The sequence below is a fragment of the Sceloporus undulatus genome, chromosome 2 (genome assembly GCF_019175285.1).
Source record: "Sceloporus undulatus isolate JIND9_A2432 ecotype Alabama chromosome 2, SceUnd_v1.1, whole genome shotgun sequence".
Classification (NCBI taxonomy): Eukaryota; Metazoa; Chordata; class Lepidosauria; order Squamata; family Phrynosomatidae; genus Sceloporus; species Sceloporus undulatus.
This window is the reverse complement of record NC_056523.1, coordinates 129,935,355-129,959,666: the sequence shown is the minus strand read 5'-3', so window position 1 is coordinate 129,959,666 and position 24,312 is coordinate 129,935,355. Positions and strand designations below refer to the sequence as shown.

At 40.3% G+C, this 24,312-nt stretch overlaps 1 protein-coding gene across 1 annotated transcript in view; it reads right to left on the bottom strand.

Moving 5' to 3' along the window:
• The window catches only part of TEKT3 (tektin 3), a 35,327-nt gene extending 11,580 nt beyond the window's left edge, over window positions 1–23,747 (bottom strand). Inside the window, 5 exon segments of the mRNA XM_042447546.1 lie at window positions 934–1,077; window positions 3,306–3,376; window positions 10,214–10,297; window positions 11,393–12,077; window positions 23,529–23,747. Coding sequence (XP_042303480.1) covers window positions 934–1,077; window positions 3,306–3,376; window positions 10,214–10,297; window positions 11,393–11,968 — 875 coding nt within the window. The 5' untranslated portion in view covers window positions 11,969–12,077; window positions 23,529–23,747.
• Window positions 23,748–24,312: the final 565 nt, after the last annotated feature.

Below are 24,312 nucleotides of genomic sequence, written 5' to 3'. Positions count from 1 at the left end.
AAAAATGGTGGGGATTCTCAGTTCACATTGTGCAGTGGAAATCATCTATGCATAAATCATGCATCTCTATTTTTAAAAAAGAAAAGAAGGAAAGAAATATGCAGCCATGCAACTGTGTTCTGTTTTTGTAATCTACATACAGAATTCAGTGAAATAAAAGTCTGAGTGATGGAATATAAAACAGGAATGAAAGCATGGCCTAAGCAGAGGCATAACTCAAACTCTCCATGGCCATGCAGATGTATTCTGGCTACTTATAAATGAGCAGGAACAAGCTCTTCATAATGATGAGTTGTTCCACATTACTGCTCCAGCTTTCCATATGTAGGTGAAATTTAAGCTTTATGGGCAATATGGAATAGACTGTTGCTTTTATGAAAGCTCAGGCAACAAACAACTGTTTATTTACAATTTCCATATATGCATCCATGATTATTACTCATTGAATGAAGCATCAGGTGATCATTTGCATATGTAAAAGAGCCATCAGAGATTAATTACTATGTTATCTGATGCCTGTAGAAAACTGAAAGTATTTTTCTATAGATACATTTCTGCCAAATTCCTCATTTTAAAAACATATGTTTCTTCCCAGCTTCCTCTGCCCATGGTGGCAGTGTCAAATTCAGCCATCTCAGAACCAACAGCAAGGACCACAGAATTAGGCCAGCAGTGGTGGTGGTGTTTGTACACAGGATACATGTGGCCTGTATGTGGCCTTTTCCTAAGATGAATGAAAAAAAAATTGAAATTTCAGCCTTATGTCATCTGAGCCACTGATGTAGTGTTGCAGAAACCTGTATACAAGGGCTTCCCATAACAAGCCCAAGGGAATGATCCTTCTGATCCATTATTTCATTATCATTAGCATGACCTATTGCAGAAGATCTGCACTCCTTTGCTCTAAGGGATCTTGTGCACATGGCAACTCACGTAGCATCTACTCGCTCCACGCCCCGATAATAGCTGATGCCCTCAGATGTGTTCCTCAGATGGTGACATTTGTCATCGATTCGGTGAGCTGTTTGCTTGTCACTCAGGTCTTTCTCCAGCTCATGCTGGGCTGCCCTATCAGCTCTATAGAAAGAGAGAGAGTTAAAAGGTGAGGTGGAATTATGACTTCTGCATAAACCCACAACTGTTACAAAACAACTGACCATCCTTTGACCCCTTATCAGTATTTTTGTATATAATCTTCATTGCAACAGATGAATGTTCAGCTGTTAGAAACATAATTCCTTATTTCATATTTATAGCTTTTCATATAATATAATTGCAGTCTTATATTTCTTTATTTTGTTCCATTTTATTTGTACCCTGTACCCAGCTAATAATTGTGCTATAAATACACAGTCAAGATCTCAAATATTTAAAATAAATATTACTGCCTGGCTTACAGCTGGAACTCTAAACTGAGTTTATAGCCTGTACCAATTCCTGCTCCCAGAAGTAGTCTGGAACCAATGGGAAATTCCACTTCTTGCAACACACAGTTTGTCTGCATGTTAAACTGAAGTTAGTTGGGTCAGATGCTGACAAGCTGCCTCCACCCCTCAAGTTTGTCTCAAAATATGATGGAGAATGTATTTGAAAATTGATATCCTTCTTAACTTTTTTTCACCTAGAAGATCTTGAAATTGGATACGGTAGTGCTATCTCCAGGCTGTTTTAGAAGACATGGACTACCTTAATTCATTTCTGTCTTTAGGCTTGGTTTTTGTACTTAATGGTTTGAAGGCCCTGATGGATGACCTCTTTTAGGAACAAGACAGTATGTGTGTGACTGTTGATTTTCCTAGGTCTCTCAGTAGCTTATGATACCATTGACCATGGTCTCTTCTTGGACCCTGGAACAAGGTGGTTTTGCTGCTATCTGCAGAGTTGTTTTTAGAAGATAGACTGGAGGGTTTCTGCTTGACTCCACAACATTTCTGTCTGAGGCCTCACAAAATTTCATCTTAACCCCTACCCTGTTTAATAGCTGTATGAACACACTGGGTAAGAACTCCAGGGAACTTGTCGGGAGAGACCATCAATATACTGATGCAATATAATTGTTCCTTATCATCTGAATTAGAAGAGGTCATGCAAGTGCTGCACCAGTGTCTGACATGTTGTCAGGAAGGTTTACTCCAAATTGTCTATGAGAAATGTTTCAAGACCATAAAAAGAGGGACAGTGGAAGATAAGAACAAAAATATACCTATCTGGGTACTTAGAATAATAGAATCATAGAGTTGGAAGAGACCACAAGGGCCATCCAGTCCAACCCCCTGCCATTCAGGAAATCCAAATCAAAGCATCCCCGACAGATGGCCATCCAGCCTCCGTTTGAAGACCTCCAAGGAAGGAGACTCTACTACACTCCAAGGAAGTGTGTTCCACTGTCGAACAGCCCTTACTGTCAGGAAGTTCTTCCTAATGTTGAGGTGCAATTTATTTTCCTGGAGCTTGCATCCATTGTTCCGGGTCCTGTTCTCTGGAGCAGCAGAAAACAAGCTTGCTCCCTTCTCAATATGACATACCTTCAAATATTTAAACAGGGCTATCATATCACCTCTTAATCTTCTTTTCTCCAGGCTACACATCCCCAGCTCCCTAAGTCATTCCTCACAGGGCATGGTTTCCAGACCCTTCACCATTTTAGTCGCCCTCACTTGGATATGCTCCAGTTTCTCAACATCCTTTTTAAATTGTAGTGCCCATAACTGGACACAATATTCCAGGTAGGGCCTGACTTGAAACATTCATGTATTACAAGGGAATACAAATGATTTTGATCAGCTTCTTAAGTAGGACGAATTTCTCCAAGGTCCCTGAGAATTAACTTCTGGGGTATTCTAACATTTATCTAAGGGGCTGTACAGACCGGCAGTAGGCACTGGCATCAGGGTGGCGTGGAGGTGTGGTGTTTCACATGCTGCATGCCAAATGGAGCAATGAAAAGTTCTGCCACTGCAGCAACATTTTGCCACTTATTTTTGGCCTGAAAGAATGCTGGATCGGAGCTGTGGTGTGTGGTTGCCCTGGCCCTGATCCGGTGCTCAAAGGGGTGGCAGCAAGCCGCTCCTTCAGGGTGGTCTACTTCGCCCCTATGTCTTTTATCAAGTATTCTCATCAGATACATTTGTATCACTCAGTGACAGTTGGTTTCTTTCTGGTCTTGCTGAACAAGAAAACTAAAGAGGTTTTTGGACACATTTCTTCCATTTAAGCTGCACTATGGGAAATACTGATGAGGTGCCCACATCAGAATTTATTATTAAAGTCCATTTCAGGAATGTAGAGATGAAATATTTCCTTACGCAAGCTGGGCCATTATTTTGTCAAAGTATCTTCTCATTCTCTCCTGGCACGAGTGGATGACATCAACCTCCTGGTCAAGTCATTAAAACAAAAATAAATAAATAAAACAACAACAAGAAGAACCTTGTTAACATTTTTCCTGATTAATGAAAGTAACATGGGTTACATTATTTGAAAGAAACAAACAATGCCCACTTCCCATGACCTCTTTAAGCACTTACTCTCCCACTATCCCTGTTTGTCATGGACAGTCTTGGTTAATCTTCTGTTGTGCCACTTTTTCAAATGCTTTTAAAATGTTCCAGTTTCTCTCTCTCTCTCTCTCTCCTTCTTCCACTTTCTCCCTATGTCTTCAGCTTATTTCAATTATGGCAAAGTGAGTTCAAAGTGAAAAAATACAGTTGGTCCTCTGTTTTCGCGGGAGATCTGTTCTGATCCCCCCCCCATATGAAAGTGGTGGCTCGTGCATATTCAAGCCCCATAGGCTTCAATGGAGCATGCCCCTGTGCACGCGGCCTGCATGCACAGGCCAGGTGCACATGCCATTGAAAATAGTGGAGGTCACCCCTCCGTGGATATTCAAGGTCGCGGATCTCAGATCCACAAGTTAAGAAGGGCAATTGTAGTTTCCACTTAATTAACTCAGCATAGAGGAGAAGGGGGGCAGAGTCTGGCCCTTCCCTGTAGGTTCAGGCAAAAGCAAACATGCTGCAACCTTTCCTAGCTTGTGGTTTCTTCCTAATTCATAACTTTCACCACCTTGACCACCCTCTGATGCTGATTGGCCACGTGTGCCCTGGTTTTCATTTATGAAATGTTGGAGAGTTGTGTAAGCATTGTAACTCCAAATGCAACCCAGGTTCTCCGTCTATGTCATCCTGGGTCAGGAATCCAAATGCTATTGCACTTCAGGTCCCAGCACTCCTAACCAGTATAGCCAGCACTTAAGAGTGTTGGGAGTCGCAATCAACCCCTGGAAGGCTACAACCCCTGGAAGTCCTCTTTCATGACTGTTTGGCAAAAACCGGCTGAGAGTTTCTTTTGATTGTTTGGTAGGAAATTGGAAATGAGACACAGCAAGATTTCATCCTTTGGAATTCCCTTCCTCATGACATCCATACAAAATACCACCTGCAAACTTCTGATATGAAGCCTGCCCTACAGAGGGAGAAAATCTAGAATCATTAAAGTTGTTTAAACTGGGACAGTTGGAACGTATGTATGTACTTGTTATAAATTGCTTTATGCAGTTTGCCATCAAAGATGGAATATTAGCTTTCCAAGTAACTGCATTTTCCCCTGGCCCATAGTGTGCCCATTTAATTGACAGGCATGGCTGCATTGCCTGCTGAGAATTCTCACCCCCATCAGTCAAAGCCATGCCATTTGGTTTGTGAGGGCAGGATTTTTTGCAGCAGACTTGGGAGAGGCATTTCCTCTGAGGTCAGATCTCACGTAGTATACACTGGGACCTGCAGCATTGCTTGGCCTTATCACTAGATCAGAACTCTCCTAATCATTATTCCAAAGTTTTAGGTTGTCATCCATGACTCAACTGCCAGTTATTGTGTTGGGGAAAAAAATCTATCTGTGGATAGAAATGACATTACGTTTACAGGATTTTCACTTCCCAGTTTGCTAGAATGCCATCATTATACCACATGCTTTTCCTCATCGCTACATGCTTTTCCCCATCACAACCTTATTGTGTTAGACATTTTGGGTATTGGGACAGGCCCATTTCTGGGGCTCCATAAGGTGATCTCCTCAATGGCCCTTGAGGATGGGGATTCTTCTTGTCTCAGAACTAATATGCCATTCTTGCTCCCTGTTGATGAGAGGGAGCCATATATTGGTACACACCATAGTGGGCTTCCAGATTGCATTACTATATCGGTGTTCTTCAGTAAGTGCAGCAGGCTGACCACTTGGTAACTGAATCTTTGCTCTATGCTGTGCCAAATTCTGTAAACTGTAACCAATAAAAACTATGACCATATTATCCCATCACTCGTTGTGTGTGCTTGGGATATCTTTCGCCACCCACTGACCCCTCTGTTCCATTCACCACTTTAAATAAACTTTTTAAAAAAAACCTGTCATTGAATGCTAATATGTAAGGAGACAGTCAATTTGTGATTTTTATTCATCAAAGTAGACCTGGTTCTAAAAACAGGACTCAGCTAAGTGGCTCTTTTCCTTCCTCATTCATTTGTCATGGCTTATTTCCTGACTACACACACACACACACACACACACACACACACACACACACACGGTAAGATTTAAGCAAGCTGGGAGAGATCTAACAAAAGGTGATATTGGATGCAAACCAGGTTGCAGATCCATGGTTGATCTATGCTAATTTGGGGTGGACAATTTGGTCCATGTGCTGCTGCTTCTACCATCCACTTGTCAACCAGTCATCCTCACCAACTAGAATCATAGAATCACAGAATAGTAGAATTGGAAGAGACCACAAGGGCCATCCAGTCCAACCCCCTGTCATGCAGGAACTCTCAATCTAAGCATCCCCGACAGATGGCCATCCAGCCTCTGCTTAAAGACCTCCAAGGAGGGAGACTCCACTACACTCTGAGGGAGTGTGTTCCACTTTGTGTTTCCTCTTTGTTTTCTCAAAACCTTTTTAATGCCTGAAGCTATTCTGATGCCCACATGCCTTTACCACTGGAAAAATGAAGCTCTCTAGGACTGAATGTTTCCATGTGGCACTCCTGGTTGGAAAACACCTTGTTTTCTTTGGATGAAAGTAGGTCTCAGATAGCTTCTGGCATCCAGCTTAATTGGATGTCACTTGCCTTCATGAGCTATTAAGCACTTTGGAAGAAATTACAGTAAACCTGGCCCAACACATTACTATAGCAGAGAGAACAGGATTTGTTGTCTGGAATAAAGTGGCAAAAGCAAGCAAAGGCTTAGAAACATGGCCTGATCAGTAGATTTATTACTCACTTCATTAAGAAACTTTTAAAATGACATTGTGCAAAAAGTCTGCATTGGCCATGTGCCATTCTTACCAATAAGTGTTGCAATAGGTCAGGGGTAGGCAACCTTTTTGAGCCGGGGGCCGGGTTGCTGTCCCTCAGACAACTGGGGGGCCGAAGCCAAAAAATAAATAATTAAATAATTTTTAAAAAATAAAATAAATAAATAAACTGGGACAAATGTAGGACAAAATTTTCAAATGGAGGACACTTTTTTATAAAACATGGAGGACACGCAAAAAAAATTGATGATTTTTAAAAAAATGTTAATATAAATGCATGTTTCAGAGGCTTCTATAGACAATTGCCCCCTTGCCCGCCGCTTTCCCCCCTTGCCTGCCGCTTGCTCCCCCTTGCCCGCCTCCTCCTGATAGGCCAAAGGCTCCACGCCCTCACACGAGAGTCCAAAGGCTCCGGCGGCAATCGGCGGCAGGACCGGGCGGGGGCCGGTCCCAAGGCCTTGCCGGGCCGCATCCGGCCCACGGGCCGCAGGTTGCCTACCCCTGCAATAGGTGAACATCATACAGAACATCTGGATTATCACTACCATAGTAGAAGTAAACTGGCCATGAACTATATTTAGAACTCTAATTCAGTACTGTTCAGCAGGACCTAATCCCGTGTATATTTCAGGGGCTCAAAACATAAAGGTCGGTATCCTGTTAATCAGTTACTATGGCCTAAGTAGGTTAGACACAAGACTTTGTAGGTGCTTAATTTTTGCAATTGTGGCACTGTTGCTATGACCAGAGATGACCCTGAAACCCACCTTAAAAGTCAGTGGGGTGCTGCATGATGGCATGACCATCCCCCTTCTGTCAACAACTGACATTGCAGAGAGCAGAAGTAGGGACCCCTATGTCAACCTGTCACAACTCTTCATCACAGCATCACTTGCTGTTGGGAAAGCGCTGGTCATATCATCCTGCAGCAGCAGTAAAATCTTCCCTTGCTCCAGATAGGTGACTGGAGTGATGTCTGTGCAGGCCAGAATACACTGGAAGCAGCTGGAGTATTCTGACTCCGAAGCTACCCCAATGTCCCCTTGTTACCTCAGCAGTCCAGAGCAATGTTGGGTGACTGTTTACACATGGGTCCCACTGTACCACCCATTGCCAGTGCCACCGGGTTAGGCTGCTCCCCCTGAGGCCAAAAAAACAAGGCACCCAACATCAGTCACGTGACTGGATGCCTTGTTCGGACTTCAGAGGGAGTGACTCATGCTGGTGGTGGTGAAGGTGGCCAGCACAGTGGAACACGCTATAAACAGCCACCTAGTGTCACTCTGGATCCAGGATTCTGGATCTTCTGGGAACAAAATGGGACTTTATTTAATCTGTGTTAAGCAAGGTATATTGTGGGTTAGAGAGTCACACCAGAATTGAAGATTGGTCTCTGGCTTTTAAAGTGAGTTTCAGGGGTTGGAGGGGAGTTAAAAGATAGCTATCCCATTGTGGCTGTATGTTGGATGCATTATTTCATAGAATAATAGAGTTGGAAGAAACCTTAAAACCATCCAGTCTGACCCCCCCCTTCTGCCATACAGCAACACACAATCAAAGCAATCCCTGACAGATGGCCATCCAGCCTCTGTTTAAAACTTCTGAAGGAGGATACTCCACCACTCTTTGAGGGAGAGTGTTCCACTTCAAACAGGTCTTATTATCAGGAAGTTCCTCCTAAAGTTGAAGTGGAATTTCTTTTCCTGTAGCTTGCATCCATTGCACCGTGTCCTATTCTCTAGAGCAGCAGAAAACAAGCTTGCTCCACCCCTTCAAATATTTAAGGAAGGCTATCAGATTGTCTCTTAACTTTTTCTTCTCCAGGTTAACTATACTCAGCTCCCTAAGCTAATTCTAAAAGGGCATGGTTTCCAGACCTGTCACCATTTTGTTCATGCTCTTCTGGACATGCTCCAACTTGTCAACATCTTTTGTGTATTGTGGTGCCCAGAACTGATGGAAACTCTGATAGAAGGTGAGGCTTGATCAAAGCAGAATAGAGTGGCACTATTACTTCCCTTGATCTAGAATTTCAGCCAAACCTCAAATTTATTAGTCCAGATCAGAACTTTGATAGAAGGTGAGGCTTGACCAAAGCAGAATAGAATGATACTATTATTTCCCTTAATCTAGAAATTCAGCCAAACCTCAAATTTATTAGTCCAGATCAGAACTTTTAAAGGATTTTTGTGGGGAGGAGGGCTATAAATCCAGAACCCCCCAGCCAGCAGGGCCAGAGACTATGCTGGCTAGGGGATTCTGGGGACTGCAGTGCCAAAAAAATACTTTCCTAAGCCAGATGGGGAAAGTTTCAGTCATCACATGTACGGAAGATTTTTATGCATGAGTTGATAGTGCATAGAGTAAAGGGAACTAGTGATGATGGTGCTGGGCTGCCAAAGAAGTAAACACTTGAGAGAAGAAAGCACAAACAAGGTAGGACTACAAGGCAGGATGTACAAGGATGTACAAAGGAAGACAAGGCCAGGAAGGCACGTCCGAGAACGCACCAAGACATGTAAAATTATTGTTGGGATACTTCCTGCCTCCTGCAATTCCAGTGAGGTTCCCAAATGCTGTTCAGAAGTTACAGGAAGACCAGGAGTTACTGGACATGCAGTGAGCAGCCAGTACTCTGAACACAGTTATTTCTTGAGGGTTTTTTAAAAATTCTATTTCCAGACCAAACTGTTTCCTTCCCAAATCACATGCAACAACAAGTATTAGAGGAATAAATGGGCGTTTTTCATATATTGCCTGTAATAGGATGTAGTATTTCTTTATAGGTTTACTTAATTCTGATTTTCTTATAATCCCTCTATCCACCCACTTGCTGCCTCCCCAGTGGATGAAATCATCAGTGTGCATTGATTTAAAAGTAATTCTTTGTAACTAGCAAAAGGAGGCCATGGACATTCTTTATTTTTTTTAATATAAAAGGCTGTTTCCTTTGTGTCTGCTTCCCACCGTGTAAAGAAGCATTTATGCCAGGGCAGTGGAGTGTGGTGATACTGGACTGCAAGAACTGATCAGAGTTATTGGATGTCATCAGCCCTAGTCAGCATAGCCAACAGTAGAGGATGATGGGAGTTGCAGTCCAAGATCAGGAAGACTTACAGTCTGGATAGCTGATATATGTGATGTGTGCTAAAATGCCTCCCCATCGTCATTGCCACATTTTCTATTAATATCAGAAAAGATGAGGAGAGAAACATCATGCATCTTGAGGGAGAGGGAGGCAGGCAAGCTCCAAGAGGCCTGCCTGGAAGAAGACACGCCCTCCATCCACCATCTTGAGGGAGAGGGAGGCAGGCTAGCTCCACCAGGCCTGCCTGGAAGAAGACAAGCCCTCTCTTCATCCACCATCTTGAGGGAGAGAGAGGCAGGCTAGCTCCAAGAAGCCAAGTCCTCCCTCCAGTCCATCTGCCTTGGTCCAGGCCTCAGAGGGAGAGATGAACTGCTGGACCTAATCCCCTTCCCCACCACCATTCCCTTCTCCTTTTGTGTCGTGTCTTTTTAGATTGTAAGCCTGAGGGCAGGGAACCGTCTAATTAAAAGATTGTATGTACAGCACTGTGTAAATTTACAGCGCTTTATAAATAAAGGTTAATAATAATAATAATGCAGAATGCTTCCATTTTAGCCTCCCTGAGAGCACTTCTCTTGGTTGAAGGTCAGGATAAAACCAAACAGCCAAATCAGAGCTTAAGATGGACTCAGAGCACCTATATCATTATACTGTATCACTAGCCAGTCCTGGAGTTAAACAACTTTATAAACAAAATCACAAAATGACATTTTATTTTGCTTTCATTTGCTTTTGTTATATTTTGCTGCATGGCTAACACAGCTACCCTGGATATACCATTTTCCTCTATTCATGGTATTGCATGAACTTACCGTCATTAGTTGTTTTTCTACATCATCATGCACAAGATCGATGCCCATCCTCTTCTCTCGGTGAAGTAAGCATTCCTGGGCTACCTATTTGACATTAGATAAAACTCTGATAAAAGTTACTTTTTATCATTATTATTTATAGTAGCATGTTATGTAACTTTGAATATGTTCCATGGTGTTAACATACCTCCCATACTGAAATATTCTTATGTCAATACACTTTAGAGTGGGTAATACTATCTGTTGTGCTCTCTATCTACCTACTACGCCATTTGGCAGTGCTGCCCTTTTGGAAATTACAAGGCACCAGAGTCCATCTGATCTAGGAAGCTAAGCAGATGGGAGACCACCAAGAAATACCAGGTGTTTGTAGACTATATTTCAGAAGAAGGAACTGGCAAAACCACCTCTTGAGTATTTCTTGCCTAAGAAACCCCTAGGAAATTCATGGAGTTGCCTTAAGGCAACAGGTGATTGAAGCCACACGCACACATGAGTGGGCAAAGTGGGACCACATATGGCCCTAGGACCATTTTATGGGCCCTACACACTCCTGGTTTTTTAAAAAATGGGAAGATACAGCTGGGGTACAGTCCTCCAAGATCTTCTGGGGTGCCACTGCATCTTACTAACCCCCAAGATTTGCCCACCCCTGTGGTTAAGGATGAACAATGATTTTTTGCTCAGCTCCTTTTGCTGCTTATTCTACTAATTCCTGTTGCTTGCTGCAGAATAACATTAAGTGCTGTTAATGGTTAAATGCTGCTTTATGGCTTTTATCTACATTCATCCTACTGATATTTTTTGTCATGGCTCAGAGAGAAGGCTCAATAAACTAGAACTGATTTTCTTCTCAGTTTGGAGTCAAATACAGTGAGGTACAGTATTCATTTGATTCCGGCTGAAATTGCAGTGTTTACAGAGCCAAGATGAAATCATTTGCAGCTGAAGTTAAAATGGGAGTACAGTACAATACTGGGGTTTGAAAAGATAGTCCTTTTAAAGCCAGGCACAGCCTTGGTGTGTTTGGCAGTAATTTGCTATGATGGATTTCATATACTGAAGATCTGGATAATTGCCCAGTAACCTCCAGTGAGCTCATAGGAAACCTAATAAGAGAATGGAATGGCTGAATCACAGCAGGGGTTAGTGTATATCAGTGGAATTGACCTCATTTACCTGAAGTTGCCCTTCCGTTTCAACCAGGGCTCTTTCTAGTCGCTTCTTCATATCTGCAAGAGCATTTGTTTCTCCAATCATTTCATCTATTTCATGGTTGATCTCTGATTTCCAAAACACTATGTCATTGACACGTTGTCCCAGATTTTTGGTGGATTCGTTTTGGGTTTTCCTGGTCTGCTGGTCCTTGTCTTGAATCATCCGGGAAGTGTCCACCCTCAGCCTCTCAGCATTGTTCCGGGATGACTCTGACTCCTTGTAGTTAGTCAGATTAGACCTATACCAGTCATCAGGAGTGTATCTAGTAAAGAGGGCTGTTCTGTTGGAGACAAAGGGGAGTGCACAGCTTGGGGTGAGCCCCTGAGAACTCTTGGAAAAGGGAGCCAAGGTTGGTGTGATGGCTGCAACTTTGTAGTAGGTGCTTGGTCTCCAAGGAAGACTCAAGCTGTGAGTCAGGGCATAGTGAGGGAATCGGTTCTTGTAACTCGAGGCCATGGTGCTGATGGCTGGCAGGAAATTTGCGGTTGGTCTAGGATGGGCGTAGGTTGCTGTCAAGGTAGAGCCTACCAGCTCCATGATTGCAGATGTCTATCCAGTCAAGGTTTTTGTGTCAAAGGAAAGCAGGGAGGAGGATGCAATGGAAGAAGTCCTGCTTACAAATAAGAGAACCAATGAGTTTTGAAGCCTGAGGAGAAATAGCAAGGGAAAGGAAGCTTACTTCCAAAGACACAAATTGGATGCCATTAAAAGATTAAAAAATTTATTGTAATTTACAGTGTAATATCTTACACATCCCTACTCAGATGTCCCACTGATTTCAACAAAGCTTACTCCAAGATACATGAGTATAGCTCAAATGTAGTAGTAACATCACCACCACCACATTGGAATTGTCTATTTTTGACAACCACATGTCTTGAGATGTCATTGCTTAACCAATACAGCATTTAATATCCAGATATTCATAAAGGGTTGCTTTTTTAATAGAGTATAACTCACTTATACCTTGTGTTATTAGGACTGTACTTCAAAATATTAACTGAAGCATATGATAATTCTCTATAGAAACAATTGCTTGCATGAACAGTGTGATCATATGCTTTGTTTTATTGAGTGGCAATGGCAAATGTATGGCCTTTTGACCACATATTATCCCAAATCCTTTCATGACTATCAGGTTCCTCAACACACACACACACACACACACACACAAGCCCTTGGACCTCCAAGGTTTGGTTGGTTTTTTTTAATCCTGCATAAAGCATCCTAAGATGATCTGAAAGGCTGACAAAACACAGCACAGTACAGCCTCCCTGAAACCACAGGGGGAAATAAAACAGCTGAAAATCAACTGAAAGTTGGTACTTTTGTAGTAGATTTTCAGCCACTGTTTGGCTAAAAATGTGGTTATGTAGCCCAAACAGGGCTAAAACTTGCCCACCCCCTTTATAGAGCTTTATAGAACATAGTTCTCTGCCTGAAGGATATCCAGTCTCAGAAGCCTAAGTTAGATGAGTCATTGGGGCCTTGGGGCCTACAAAGGAGCCTGAGGATCACAGAGGCCACAGTTCTCTCAACTATGCCTACCAACTTCTTTCTTTCAGTTATGTTCAAAAGTTTATGTTGGCACCAGAGCTCTCTGACAGAGAAGGCTAAATGTCTCACAAAACTATAGTTCCTAGACTTTCCTAGCACTGAGCCAGGGTAGTTAAAGCCATCTCAAACTGAATTATTTCTGCAGTGTGTTTTGTACCATTTTCTCAAAGATGCTATAAGATCTCTTTCCATACTATTTAAATCCTGGTAATCCTTTCTAAATGTGCGCCCTGTGCCTATACATGCAAATTACCATCCGCACTTCTCATGCAAATCTTTACCCTTTTTTGCCCTCTTTGGATACATTAGTTTCTCTCTGTCTCTCAGAGTATCAACTAATTAGAGCAATTTGATACCACTTTAACTGCCATGGCTCCATCCTAAATCTTGGGATTTGTAGTTTTGTGAGGGATTTATTGTTGCTAGAGAATGAACACTAGAGAATTCTAAGTTTTTCCTAAATTATAAATTCCTGGATTCCATTGGAAAGTGGTAGTAACATTGGGATTAAACTGCTATAATTATGCAGTTTATGATATTTATGCAAGATTCTCTTTCTCTCTCTCTTTCCTTCACTGCTATGTATATGTGTCTGCCATATATGTAAGTTCCTAGTTCCATCTGGGAGGCTGCTACTGGAAGCAGAATGCTACAGTACACAGGTGTTTTTCAAATCCTGCAGGGCATGTTTTACTGTCTTAAATCCCTGCAATATATGGCCTCCCAATATGTTTACTTATACTCAGTGAAAATTCCTATGGGGCAAAAAAAAAAAGAAAAAGAAAAAGAAAAAGAAAAAAATCAACAGTGGACTCACAAAACATTGCACTGACCTTGAGCCACCCATATTCCAGAATCATAGTGAAGCACATGTGGAGTTGTTTAGGCAGTGTAAGAAGTGAGACATTTGGCTTTTTATCACAAGAAAAACCCAATGCAGAAGATACAGTTTTTCTGAGTGCTCGGCCTGTGCACCTAGAGGAAAAATCCTCTGTAAACACATAGAAATCATGTGATTTCTAGACACATATAAATCAGAGGTCATCTAGCAAATGGTGATGACACAGGAGAGGAAAATCAATAAAGCATAGCCCAGTCAACTGTCATGCTGACTATATGGGAAAAGGCACATTTCACTTCAACTTGCCAACAGAAATTGTATAGATGTCACCGGTATTCAACAAAGATGACTTAGAAGGAAAGATCACCCAAGGCCAACTGTTTGACAGTGTTTTCTCTTAAACATAATAACATTTTTGAACTTATCTTAAATGCCTCCCTTGAAATGTCAACTGCACAGAGAGATTATTGGTTCAAGTAACCACAAGCTGACTTGCAATCCATTGTCCTTTTCAGTTGGCTAAGTGTATGTTAGAAACCTAATATTTATGGCAATCTAAAGTAAATATCCATGCATACATAATATACAGTCTGGCAACAACACAGAAGAGTGCATTGTGCATAGAAAAACCTTTACACTAGTTGACAGAGTAGATCACCTGTAAAACAGAACTACCTGGTTGTATTAGACAGAGACAGAAAAGACAGTGGATATGAGCACTTCACCTGTTCTCCAGGACCATAGAGAACAGAACTATTGAGTCCCCAAAACATAAGCAGCTGGTGGGCTTCCATGTCAGTAAATTAGTGAATCCACATTGGATTTTACTCCAAACTTTAAAAGAGCTTTCTCAAGTGCTGGGTCCAATTCTTGAAAGAAGTTCAGCACCTTTATACTTCAGACTAAAACCCAGAGTGGTCTAATCACTCCACTGACATGACAGCCACCATTGGCCAAAATGTCCATATGTTCCTTATTGCTGGCTTAAATGGTATTTACTTTGTTGTAATAGTGTTATGTTATACTAATTGTTATTTTAATTATGCCTTGGGGATGCTGCATCTCTCTTAGCAATGTTCAAGCCTAACCACTTCTCCATTCAAACTATAATAGGATGGTGGTTTTTTCTGCTTCCTACCTGGTCTTAAATTCCCTCCCAGGGAATAAGGCAGAAGCAGAGGAGCCCAATGCCAACATGGGAAGGTTCTCTATGGTCCCCCTCCACTCCTGCTGAGCTGGATGGGACCCTTTGAGACCACCTTAAGCCCCAAAACAACTTGCTGCCAACACCCAATGATTAACCTGTTACACCCCAGCAATGCATTGGGACATTGCTGGGCCTTCTACCGGTAAGCGACAATCAGAAAAGCACTAGCCGAGCTAAGGCTGTGAAAAGGAATGAAGAAAGAGGCAGAGTTTATTGTTGAGGAAATGAACATTAAAGAGTAAGACATGGAGAGCAACTGGCCCTCCAAGCACAGACTTAAAGATAAATTACATAATAATGATCATTTCAGCCCAACCTGTATCTTCTTACTAAGAAAAAGGCTAAAAGCTGATACCTTGCATCTATTCAGCTTCTTACTCTCAACGGTCTCTGTCCAGCAACAGTCTAGAATCTTCTTTTCTAACTGTCCTCTAACTGATTGGTTGCCTTCACCCTGTGATGTCATCACTCCTCATATCTTACAGTTCCCCCTCCCACAGTAAACTGCCATTTATCACACACAGCTTTTTTTAAAAATATATTATTAAAATTGCTTTATTAGTGCAAACCAGCTTTATTAGTGCAAACCATATAACAATACACATACAATACATACAAATTTTCATACATACATACCCTTCACTCCATATATGCATACAAAACTCCAATAATTCTAATTACAGAATAGAGAATTGAAAAATATGTCAATCAACGACCTTTCCTTCTTCCTTACCTCCTACTTACTTAACCTTTCCCAACACTTTTCATTTTCATCTCTTTACCTCCTTCTTCTTCCCTCTCCTTTCTTCTATCCTTCCCTTACTATCTTAATCCTCCTATCTCTTTGACTTCTTCCCTAAATCTAACCTTCACCTACATACACAAACCCTCTTCACTTACTTAATAATATTAATAATAATAATAATAATAATAATAATAATAATAATAATAATATGTTTTATTTATATACCGCTATCCCAAAGATCATAGCGGTGAACAGCAAGTAAGCTAATTAGCAAGTAAGCTAATTTGCCCCCAACAGTCTGGGTACTCATTTTAGCGACCTCCTCGGAAGGATGCAAGCCTGAGTCGAGCTTGGGCCCTTGCAATCCTTCACTCTCTTCTTATTATCTAATATTCCCTTTCCACTCATACTTTCCATTCTTCATTCTCCATCTTATATTACTCATACTTTCAATCTTATTCATTCTGACTTCCTTCCTACCAGTTTCTGTCACTTTACTGTTTAAGTCAGACTTTCTTATATTCAGTATTTTCCTAGGGGTTTCCTATCTACCTTTGTGTTTATTACAAACTCATTAATGCCATTCTCCCCCATTTTATTTCTAGAAAATCAATTACTTTACTGCATTCCTCACTAAATTGTTCCTTGGGTCTATTTCTTAACACTTGTGTCAATTTGTCCATTTCCATCCCATCATATAATTTCATTAGCCATTCTTCCTTTGTTGGACTGTCTTCACATTTCCATTTTTGTGCATAACAAATGCGTGCCAAAGTTACCATATAGTATACATTTTTTTTCATTTACACCCTCTTATTTCATCTCCAAATATTCCTAATAAATAAAATTCTGATTTTAATGGTATTTTTTTTCTTAAGGATTTCTCCAATTTGTTCATTTAACATATACCAAAAGTTTTTTGCCCATTTGCATGTCCACCAACAATGACAGAAAGTATCAATTTCTTTTTTATATTTCAAACATAAATTGGATTTTGATTTGTATATTTTTGCAAGTTTGTTTAGTGAGAGGTACCACTGATAAAACATTTTATAAAAATTTTCTCATATACTCTGAGAGACTGTGAATTTGTTATTATCTTTCCATACTTTTCCCCATTGGGACATTTGGATAGTGTGTCCAATATTCTTAGCCCATTTAATCATTTGTTCCTTGACACTTTCATCTTCCATTTCATATTTTAAAAGAACCCCATATAATTTCCCAATTAGTTTATTTTATTTTCCTACTAAAATTTTCCCTAAATCAGATTTACCTTCTTCTAATTCAAATCTGAACACTTTATAATCTGTTACATATCTTTTGAAAATTTGTCTATATGTGAACCAATTTATGCTCCATCCCTCTATACTCAGATTCTCTCTTGCTTTTAATTCTATCTTGCCATTCCTTTTTTCTAAGATATCCATGTATCTATACCATTTTGTTTCTCTGACCATTTCTTTTCTATACTTCATGAGGGGATATCCAACCTTCTCTTTTGGGTATTCTTCTTCTTTTATATTTATTCCACACTCTAATCAGGGCTTTCCTTATGAGGTGATTTCCAAAGGTTTTATTTTTCTTATCTTTCTCATAAGCTAAATATGCATGCCATCCATACATTAATCCATCTCCCTCCAACTCAAGCAGGCTATCATTTTTTAAAGTAATCCATTCTTTTGTCCATAACAGACAACATGACTCAAAATATAATTTTAAATTTGGTAGATTGAGACCCCCTCTTTCGTGCGAATCCTGTAGTATTTTTAGCTTAATTCTTGGTTTTCTTCCTCACCAAATAAAATGAGAGAGGTCTTTATTCCATTCTTTAAATATTTTGTCCGATGTTATAATTGGTATCATTTGGAATAAGAAAAGAATCTTTGGTAAAATGGTCATTTTAATGGTAGCTATCCTTCCCATTAAGGACAAATTCAGCTTATTCCAATTAATCATGTCCTTCTTTATTTTACTCCATATGTTTTTGTAGTTATTTTCAAATAAATCTTCTGATTTTTTGGTAATTTGTATTCCCAAATATTTAATTTTTTTCTCAATTTTATACCTGATTTTATTTCTAATTGCTTTTCACCTTTTTCTTTTATAGTTTTAGTCACAATAGCTGATTTGTTCTTATTAATTTTACACCCCGTTACAGAACCAAAATTTTCTCATTTCCCCAGAACTCCCTCTATAATCTCCATTGGGTCTTCCATTATAATTATTGCATCATCCGCAAAAGCTCTGATTTTGTAGTTATGTTTTTTAATCGTAGTGCCTCTTAAACTAGGGTCTGTTTTATGTCTTTTATGAGTAGTTCCATGATTAATAAAAATAAGAGGGGGGAAGTGGACATCCTTGTCTTGTTCCTCTCTGAATCCTGATGAAATTTGTCTTCTCTCCATTAATTCTTACTTGGGCCTTTTAATTCTGATAAATCTTATTCATCCAATTTATGAAATTATTCCCCACATTAATTTTCTTTAATTTTTCCATTAAAAACAACCAATTTACCGAGTCAAACACTTTTTTTAAGTCCAAAAAGACAAGACCCAACTTGTTGTCACAGTGTTGTTCATAATACTGTAAAATATCAATTACAATCCTTGTATTCTCCCTCATGTGACAATTGGGTAAGAATCCCCTTTGTTCCTCATCAGTTAAGTTCTCTAAACTTAGCCAAAAGTTTAGCCAAAATTATCGAGAAAATTTTATAATTGTTATTAAGTAATGAAATCGGGTGGTAATTTGATGGTTCTAACACATCCTTTCCTTCTTTTGGTATCAAAATAATTTCTGCTTCCCTCAATGAATCTGGTATGTTTCCTATTAATGCATCATTCATAACTAATTGTAATGGGTGCCCCAGTTCCTCTTTAAACGTCTTGTAAAAGATGTCTGTTACTCCATCATTACCTGGTGCTTTCCCAATTTACATTTGCCTATTGCTTCCCAAATTTCAGTCCAGGTTATTGGTTGATTCAATTGCATTTTTTGTTCTTCAGATAAGCTATTCATTTCTAGTTTGTCTAGTTATTCCCTGACATCTTCTTTCTTAGGTATCTGCTCTGCATATAATTTTTGATAGAAATCCATGAATATCTCTTTTATGTCATTTTGTTGGATATGTATTCTATCTCCACTTTTTATTCTGTTAATCAGTTTTCTCTCTTTATCTTTTCTTAGCTTATATGCAAGCTACTTAACTGTTTTGTTTGCTTGCTCAAAAAATGTTTGTTTTGCCATTTTTAGTTTTTTGTCCAGTTCTGTTGTGGCTTCTAATTCTAATTGCTTTTGCAGAGTTTTGCTCTCTCTTTGAATTTTTTTACATGCGGGGTATTTTTTAAGTTCCTCTTCCTTGTTTTTCAGCTGATTATTCAGCAAAGTTAACTTCTGCTTCCTTTGTCTTTGTGATATAATGTCCAGCTACGTAAGAAACCCTCTAATAGTAGCCTTCCTTGCATATCAAACTGTTGCTATGTTGACTTCCTTGTTCATATTTTCTTTAAAAAAAAACCAACTGGATCATTTTTTCCCTTTCTCTATTATTTCTTTGTCCTTTAACAATTCTTCATTTAAGTACCAGTTATTTTTCTTATATGGTTCCCGCAAGGTTAATACTATGGGGTTGTGGTCAGAAATTTCTCTGTTTAAAGTTATAATTTCTTTCACTTCTTTGGCCAATTACTTTTTTGCCGCTTCCCCGAGGCCTGGAAAAGCAATGGATCGGGGCCTCTGGGGCTGCCACTGTGGCTGCTGAGGCCCCGATCCGTCGGGGAAAGGGGTGGGTGCAGGCTGCCCCAAAGGGGCGGTCTGTATCCCGCCAGAATTAGATATTTATTTGGTCTGAACCTTAAAATGTACAAATGTTAGCTATGGTTTGTTCAAACAAATGGTTTGAAGTTGGCAAATTTTTTAAAAAGACATGCTGTGATTCATCACAGCATATCTGATGATATGACAAGATGCTGTTGACCTACATCCAAAATGAGTGCGCCCTAACAGCTCCCTGTGGCTGGGGTGTAGTGGAGGGGGAGAATAGAAGGAAAGTGTATGAGCATGAGACCTATTGTAGCCTCATTCTCATCATGCCAAACAAAAGAGGGGGGATGTTGAAACATATTATTTAACTACAACTCCCATCATCCCTGACCATTGGACATGACAGTGGCACTGATGAAGTCCCAGAATATCTGGAGGGCAACAGGTAGCCCACAGTGTTTCTAAATCATAGTTCATCGTGACATTTGAAAGAGGACAATGTGTGAAGCCTCAGTAAACTCTGTTGTTTCAGAAGATGAATGTTATTTTAATTTCCCCCACATTCTCAACAGTCCCCAGAGCTTAGAAAACATGTTATTGTTGTTGTTAATTTTATTTGCATGCTGCCTTTCTCCTAAATTGGACCCAAAGTGGCTAACAAAACATACTTTAAAAACTGTGCAGTTTTAAGAATAAAATTAAAAACATCACATTAATGTAGCCAGTTAAAAATATAAAACCATAAAACCATTAAAACATATAGACTCCCTGGGTGCAACTCCTCTGGCCTGCAAGGGAGTTGACCAGGCAGGCCCAGCTCCACCAGGGCTAGCCTGAAGAAGAAGAGCCCTCCTTCCAGTCCATCTGCCTTGGTCCAGGCCTCAGAGGGAGAGAAGAATGCTGGACCTGATCCCCTCTCACCATTCCCTTCTCCTTTTGTGTCATGTCTTTTTAGATTGTAAGCCTGAGGGCAGGGAACCGTCTATTTTTTCCCCTCTGTTGTAAGCTGCCCGGATTCCCAGTGATTGGGTGGCATATAAATAAATCCTATTATTATTATTATTATTATTATTATTATTATTATTATTATTACATATGAAAAGCCTACTTTTCCATGCAATTTCCCGAATTCTCATACTGTCAGGGAAATGCTGAGAGTTGAAGTCCCCAAATGTAATTACCCAAGCTCTGAAAAGAAATGCAGCTCCCTGGAAGCTTTTCCAAAAAGGCTGACTGCTGCATAGTGGTGAGACTCTTGTGATATATGAAAGGTTGCTTTTTTGGAATGGTCATACTAGTTGGGGAATTCTAGAGCTGAAGTCCAAAAGTTCCCTTTCCAAGTTTTGGGTGTCTTGAACGTACATTAGAAACTGCACAATCAAGAATACTCTTATTTCTGCATTTATGAAAAACAGATCTTTTAACTGGGAAGTATGGTATTATTGATTATATCAGTGGTAGCTGATAGGTTCCATACCAGTCCAATGATTATTCTGGATTTTGGCCCAAACTTACTAAAACATACTCAATTCTTTCTCTCCATTGTCAAAGGCCTGTCTGGTGAGGAATTGGGAGACAGTCTTCTGAATGGCTGCTCCCAGGCTATGAAATTCTCTCCCACAGTTTGTGTGGCTCTCCTTTCACCAGCAAGCAAAGGTCTGAACTGGTATTTATTTGTTTATTTATTGGTTTTTAATTGGTTTCATTTAAATATGGTTGGCTAAGTGGTTGCACTGAGTATTTTTACAGGGTGTGTTTGTATGTGTGTGCGTGTATGCTGTCTTTTCATCTTTAATGTTATTATTTTTTAATTTTTGTACACATTTTAAAATTAATGGCATTTAATACAATGTCATGTTTTAATTGTGTTTAACTTGTTTTAATAATCAGGTTTTTAGCTTTATCTAAAGATCACATATCAGGAGAAAAGCAGGAAACAAAGAAACAAAGGAACAATCCATGGTGCTGAATCCTGTTACCAAGATGGGTTCATCACCTTGGACAGCTGTTTTCTGGTTTGGACTAAAACTCAGGGCAGATTCACTGCAGCACTGCCATGGAAGCTACCAGCAGCCAGTGAGTAACACAACAGCAAGACACAGAATGTTCTTTCATTTGTTCTTGAAACTCAATAGTCAGAAGCCTGTCCAACAAGCCTCCCACTGTAAATTATCAAAGTTGAAAAAAGGAGGAAAAAGTTGAAGTGGGGGATACTGTCCACCACATTAAGGAAATTCATTTTCATAAAAACATCTCTCTTTTACATATCCAAGTGCTTATCTGTCTGTAATACTTATCCCCCACTGTTGTTGCTTCTGCTGTTGTTGTGTACCTTCAAGTCATTTCCAATGTATAGTACCCCTAAGGTGAACATACCATGGAGTTTTCTTGGCAAGTTTATTCATAAGGGGTTTGTCATTGCCATCCTCTGAGGCTGAGAGATTATGACTTGCCCAGGGTTACCTAGTGGGTTTCCATTGTTCACACCCTGGTCTCCAAAGTCATAGTCCAACATTGAAACCATTATGCCCTCTTCCAAAAGATCTATTCCAGAAGTCCAGAAGAAAGATCAAATAACTGCAGCCTAAATCTATAAACTAAACACCTGCCCTTAACTCACATAGGATTGATCATCATGTTTTTATTGTGCTTTTACCAAATGGTGGTTTTTAGAGAGGTTTGCAGTTCCTTCCCCACACCCATATTTTCAGGCAACCTACTATATTCTGTCCATATTTACATTCAGGGCATATTAAAGACCTGTAAATGGAAGATTATGGGGGAAGAGTTGTACTGGTGATTACACAGCATCCTATCAATTTAGTTCTTTTTTCCCTCGTCTTTCTTTCTTTTTGGGGAAAGTTAGATATACATTTAATAAATACATATGCCACTATCAAATGATACTGCCTCCTCATGTATTTAGCTATGTATTTGGAAATAAGATATTTCCACATGCTCAGTGGGATGTAAACATTTATTTCATCCTTACAAGTGAGGGCAAATAATTTCTGCAGTTTTCTCTGTGCTGCAAATGAAACTAGTATTTCTGCACAGTTCAACTCCAGACATCACATCTCCTGAAGTGTTTTGATAGATTATTCTGCACAGAATGTCATGTGGATTTTTTTTTTGCCACAAAAACCTCTGTTTTCCAATAATCGTTATTTTTTGTGCAAGATTGCTAGGAATCTTTTTAAAAAACACAAAACCCAGTAATCTTGCACATGAAAACCACATAGATATCTGGAAATATTGGGGGGGGGGGGGTTTGCACAAAAAATATGTGCTGCAAATAATCATGCAAACAATCTATGGATATGTCTGGCCAAAATAATCTCCTGAAATACTTTGGGATGTGCAAATATCAGGTGAAAACTGGGCAAAATTCCCAACCACTCTGTTTTCTTCCTGCGTGTCCTGAGGAAGCCCATTTTTGAGCCAGGAAACAAATAACAGCAAATATTCTTTGTATTCTTATTCTCTAGTGTCCCCTGTCCAAAAGGTAAGAAATCTCATTTCCATTTTCTTTTCCACGAAGGTCTTCCCACTACATCACCCTCCATTCCTGCTATAATTTTCCAGCTATTTCACATTTACAGTTTATTATCAAGTGAAACATTTTGAATCAGTGCAATGGGTTGGGTTTTTTTGGGGGGGGGGGAGATGAGGCTTCAGGAATAGATTCTCCTGCTTCTTGTCCTACACTTAGCACCCTTTTGCCTCTTTTCCCACAGGCTGCAGAGATAACCCCTTCTTTTCTTTGAAGAAGCCACCATTCGAGAGAGGACAATTGTTCATCATCTGTAGTCTCACTGATTGTCACCTGACTTCTTATGAAACTTATGCTATGGGGACAGTGAGGCAAAGTGCCTGCCCAGATAGTTGGTGTGTTCTGCAAAGCTGGTGGGTCCTTGGCAGACCTCTGCTCCACTCCTGTTGGGAGAGGCCTCCTCAGTTAGCCCCTGTGGCTGGAACTTACCTTCTTCAGGTTGGTGTTGAGGAAAAGAAGGGGAGGGGTTGGAAGGAGGCTCCTGTCTCCACAGGTTGCTGAGTGCCCAATGCCCAGAGGGAACATCTTCTACTTCTTTTCTCCCACATAAGGCTTCTATCCCACCCTCACCCTTTGTGACATACATCCTTCCAATATGTGCTATTGGTCAAAATGAGTGTGGAAGGGAAAGGAGGGAGGGAGAAAGAGGAGGAGGAGGAGGAGGGAGCGTTGTTAAGGACTCACTAGCTGCTTAGTAACTCTATTCCCTCACTGCTGAAAGGAGAGAGGGAGAGAGAGTAGGGAGAGAAAAGTTGTTCCCTTAACCTGCAGCTGTGGGCACACAGAAGTGAGATGTTGGCAGGTGAGAAGCTTGCCTCCTGGTGCCACATCCACAATGAACAACCACGTTCTAAGCAACTGTCATCATGCTATAAGAAATCTCATACTCTTAAAGGTGGCACAAGGTTCTTAGTTCTTTTAGCTGTAACAGACTAAAACAGCTACCCCTTCAGAGAAGACATGCCCTGCCAACAACAGTGTGTGCTCCATGCCCACTGTGATTTCCATATGATAGAAAATGGGGCAGATAGCAAGAGTCAAAGGATGCTTCAATACAAAGGTCTCCTGCCAGCTAAAGGCATTGTGTCTTTCAACTAAAGGCATTGTCCCTTTGTTTCTTCCTGAATGGACCTTTTGTGGAAAGGAGAAAGAGGGAGAAAGTGGAGGGTTACACAAGGAGGACCACAACATCTAGTGTGTGTGTGTCTTCAAG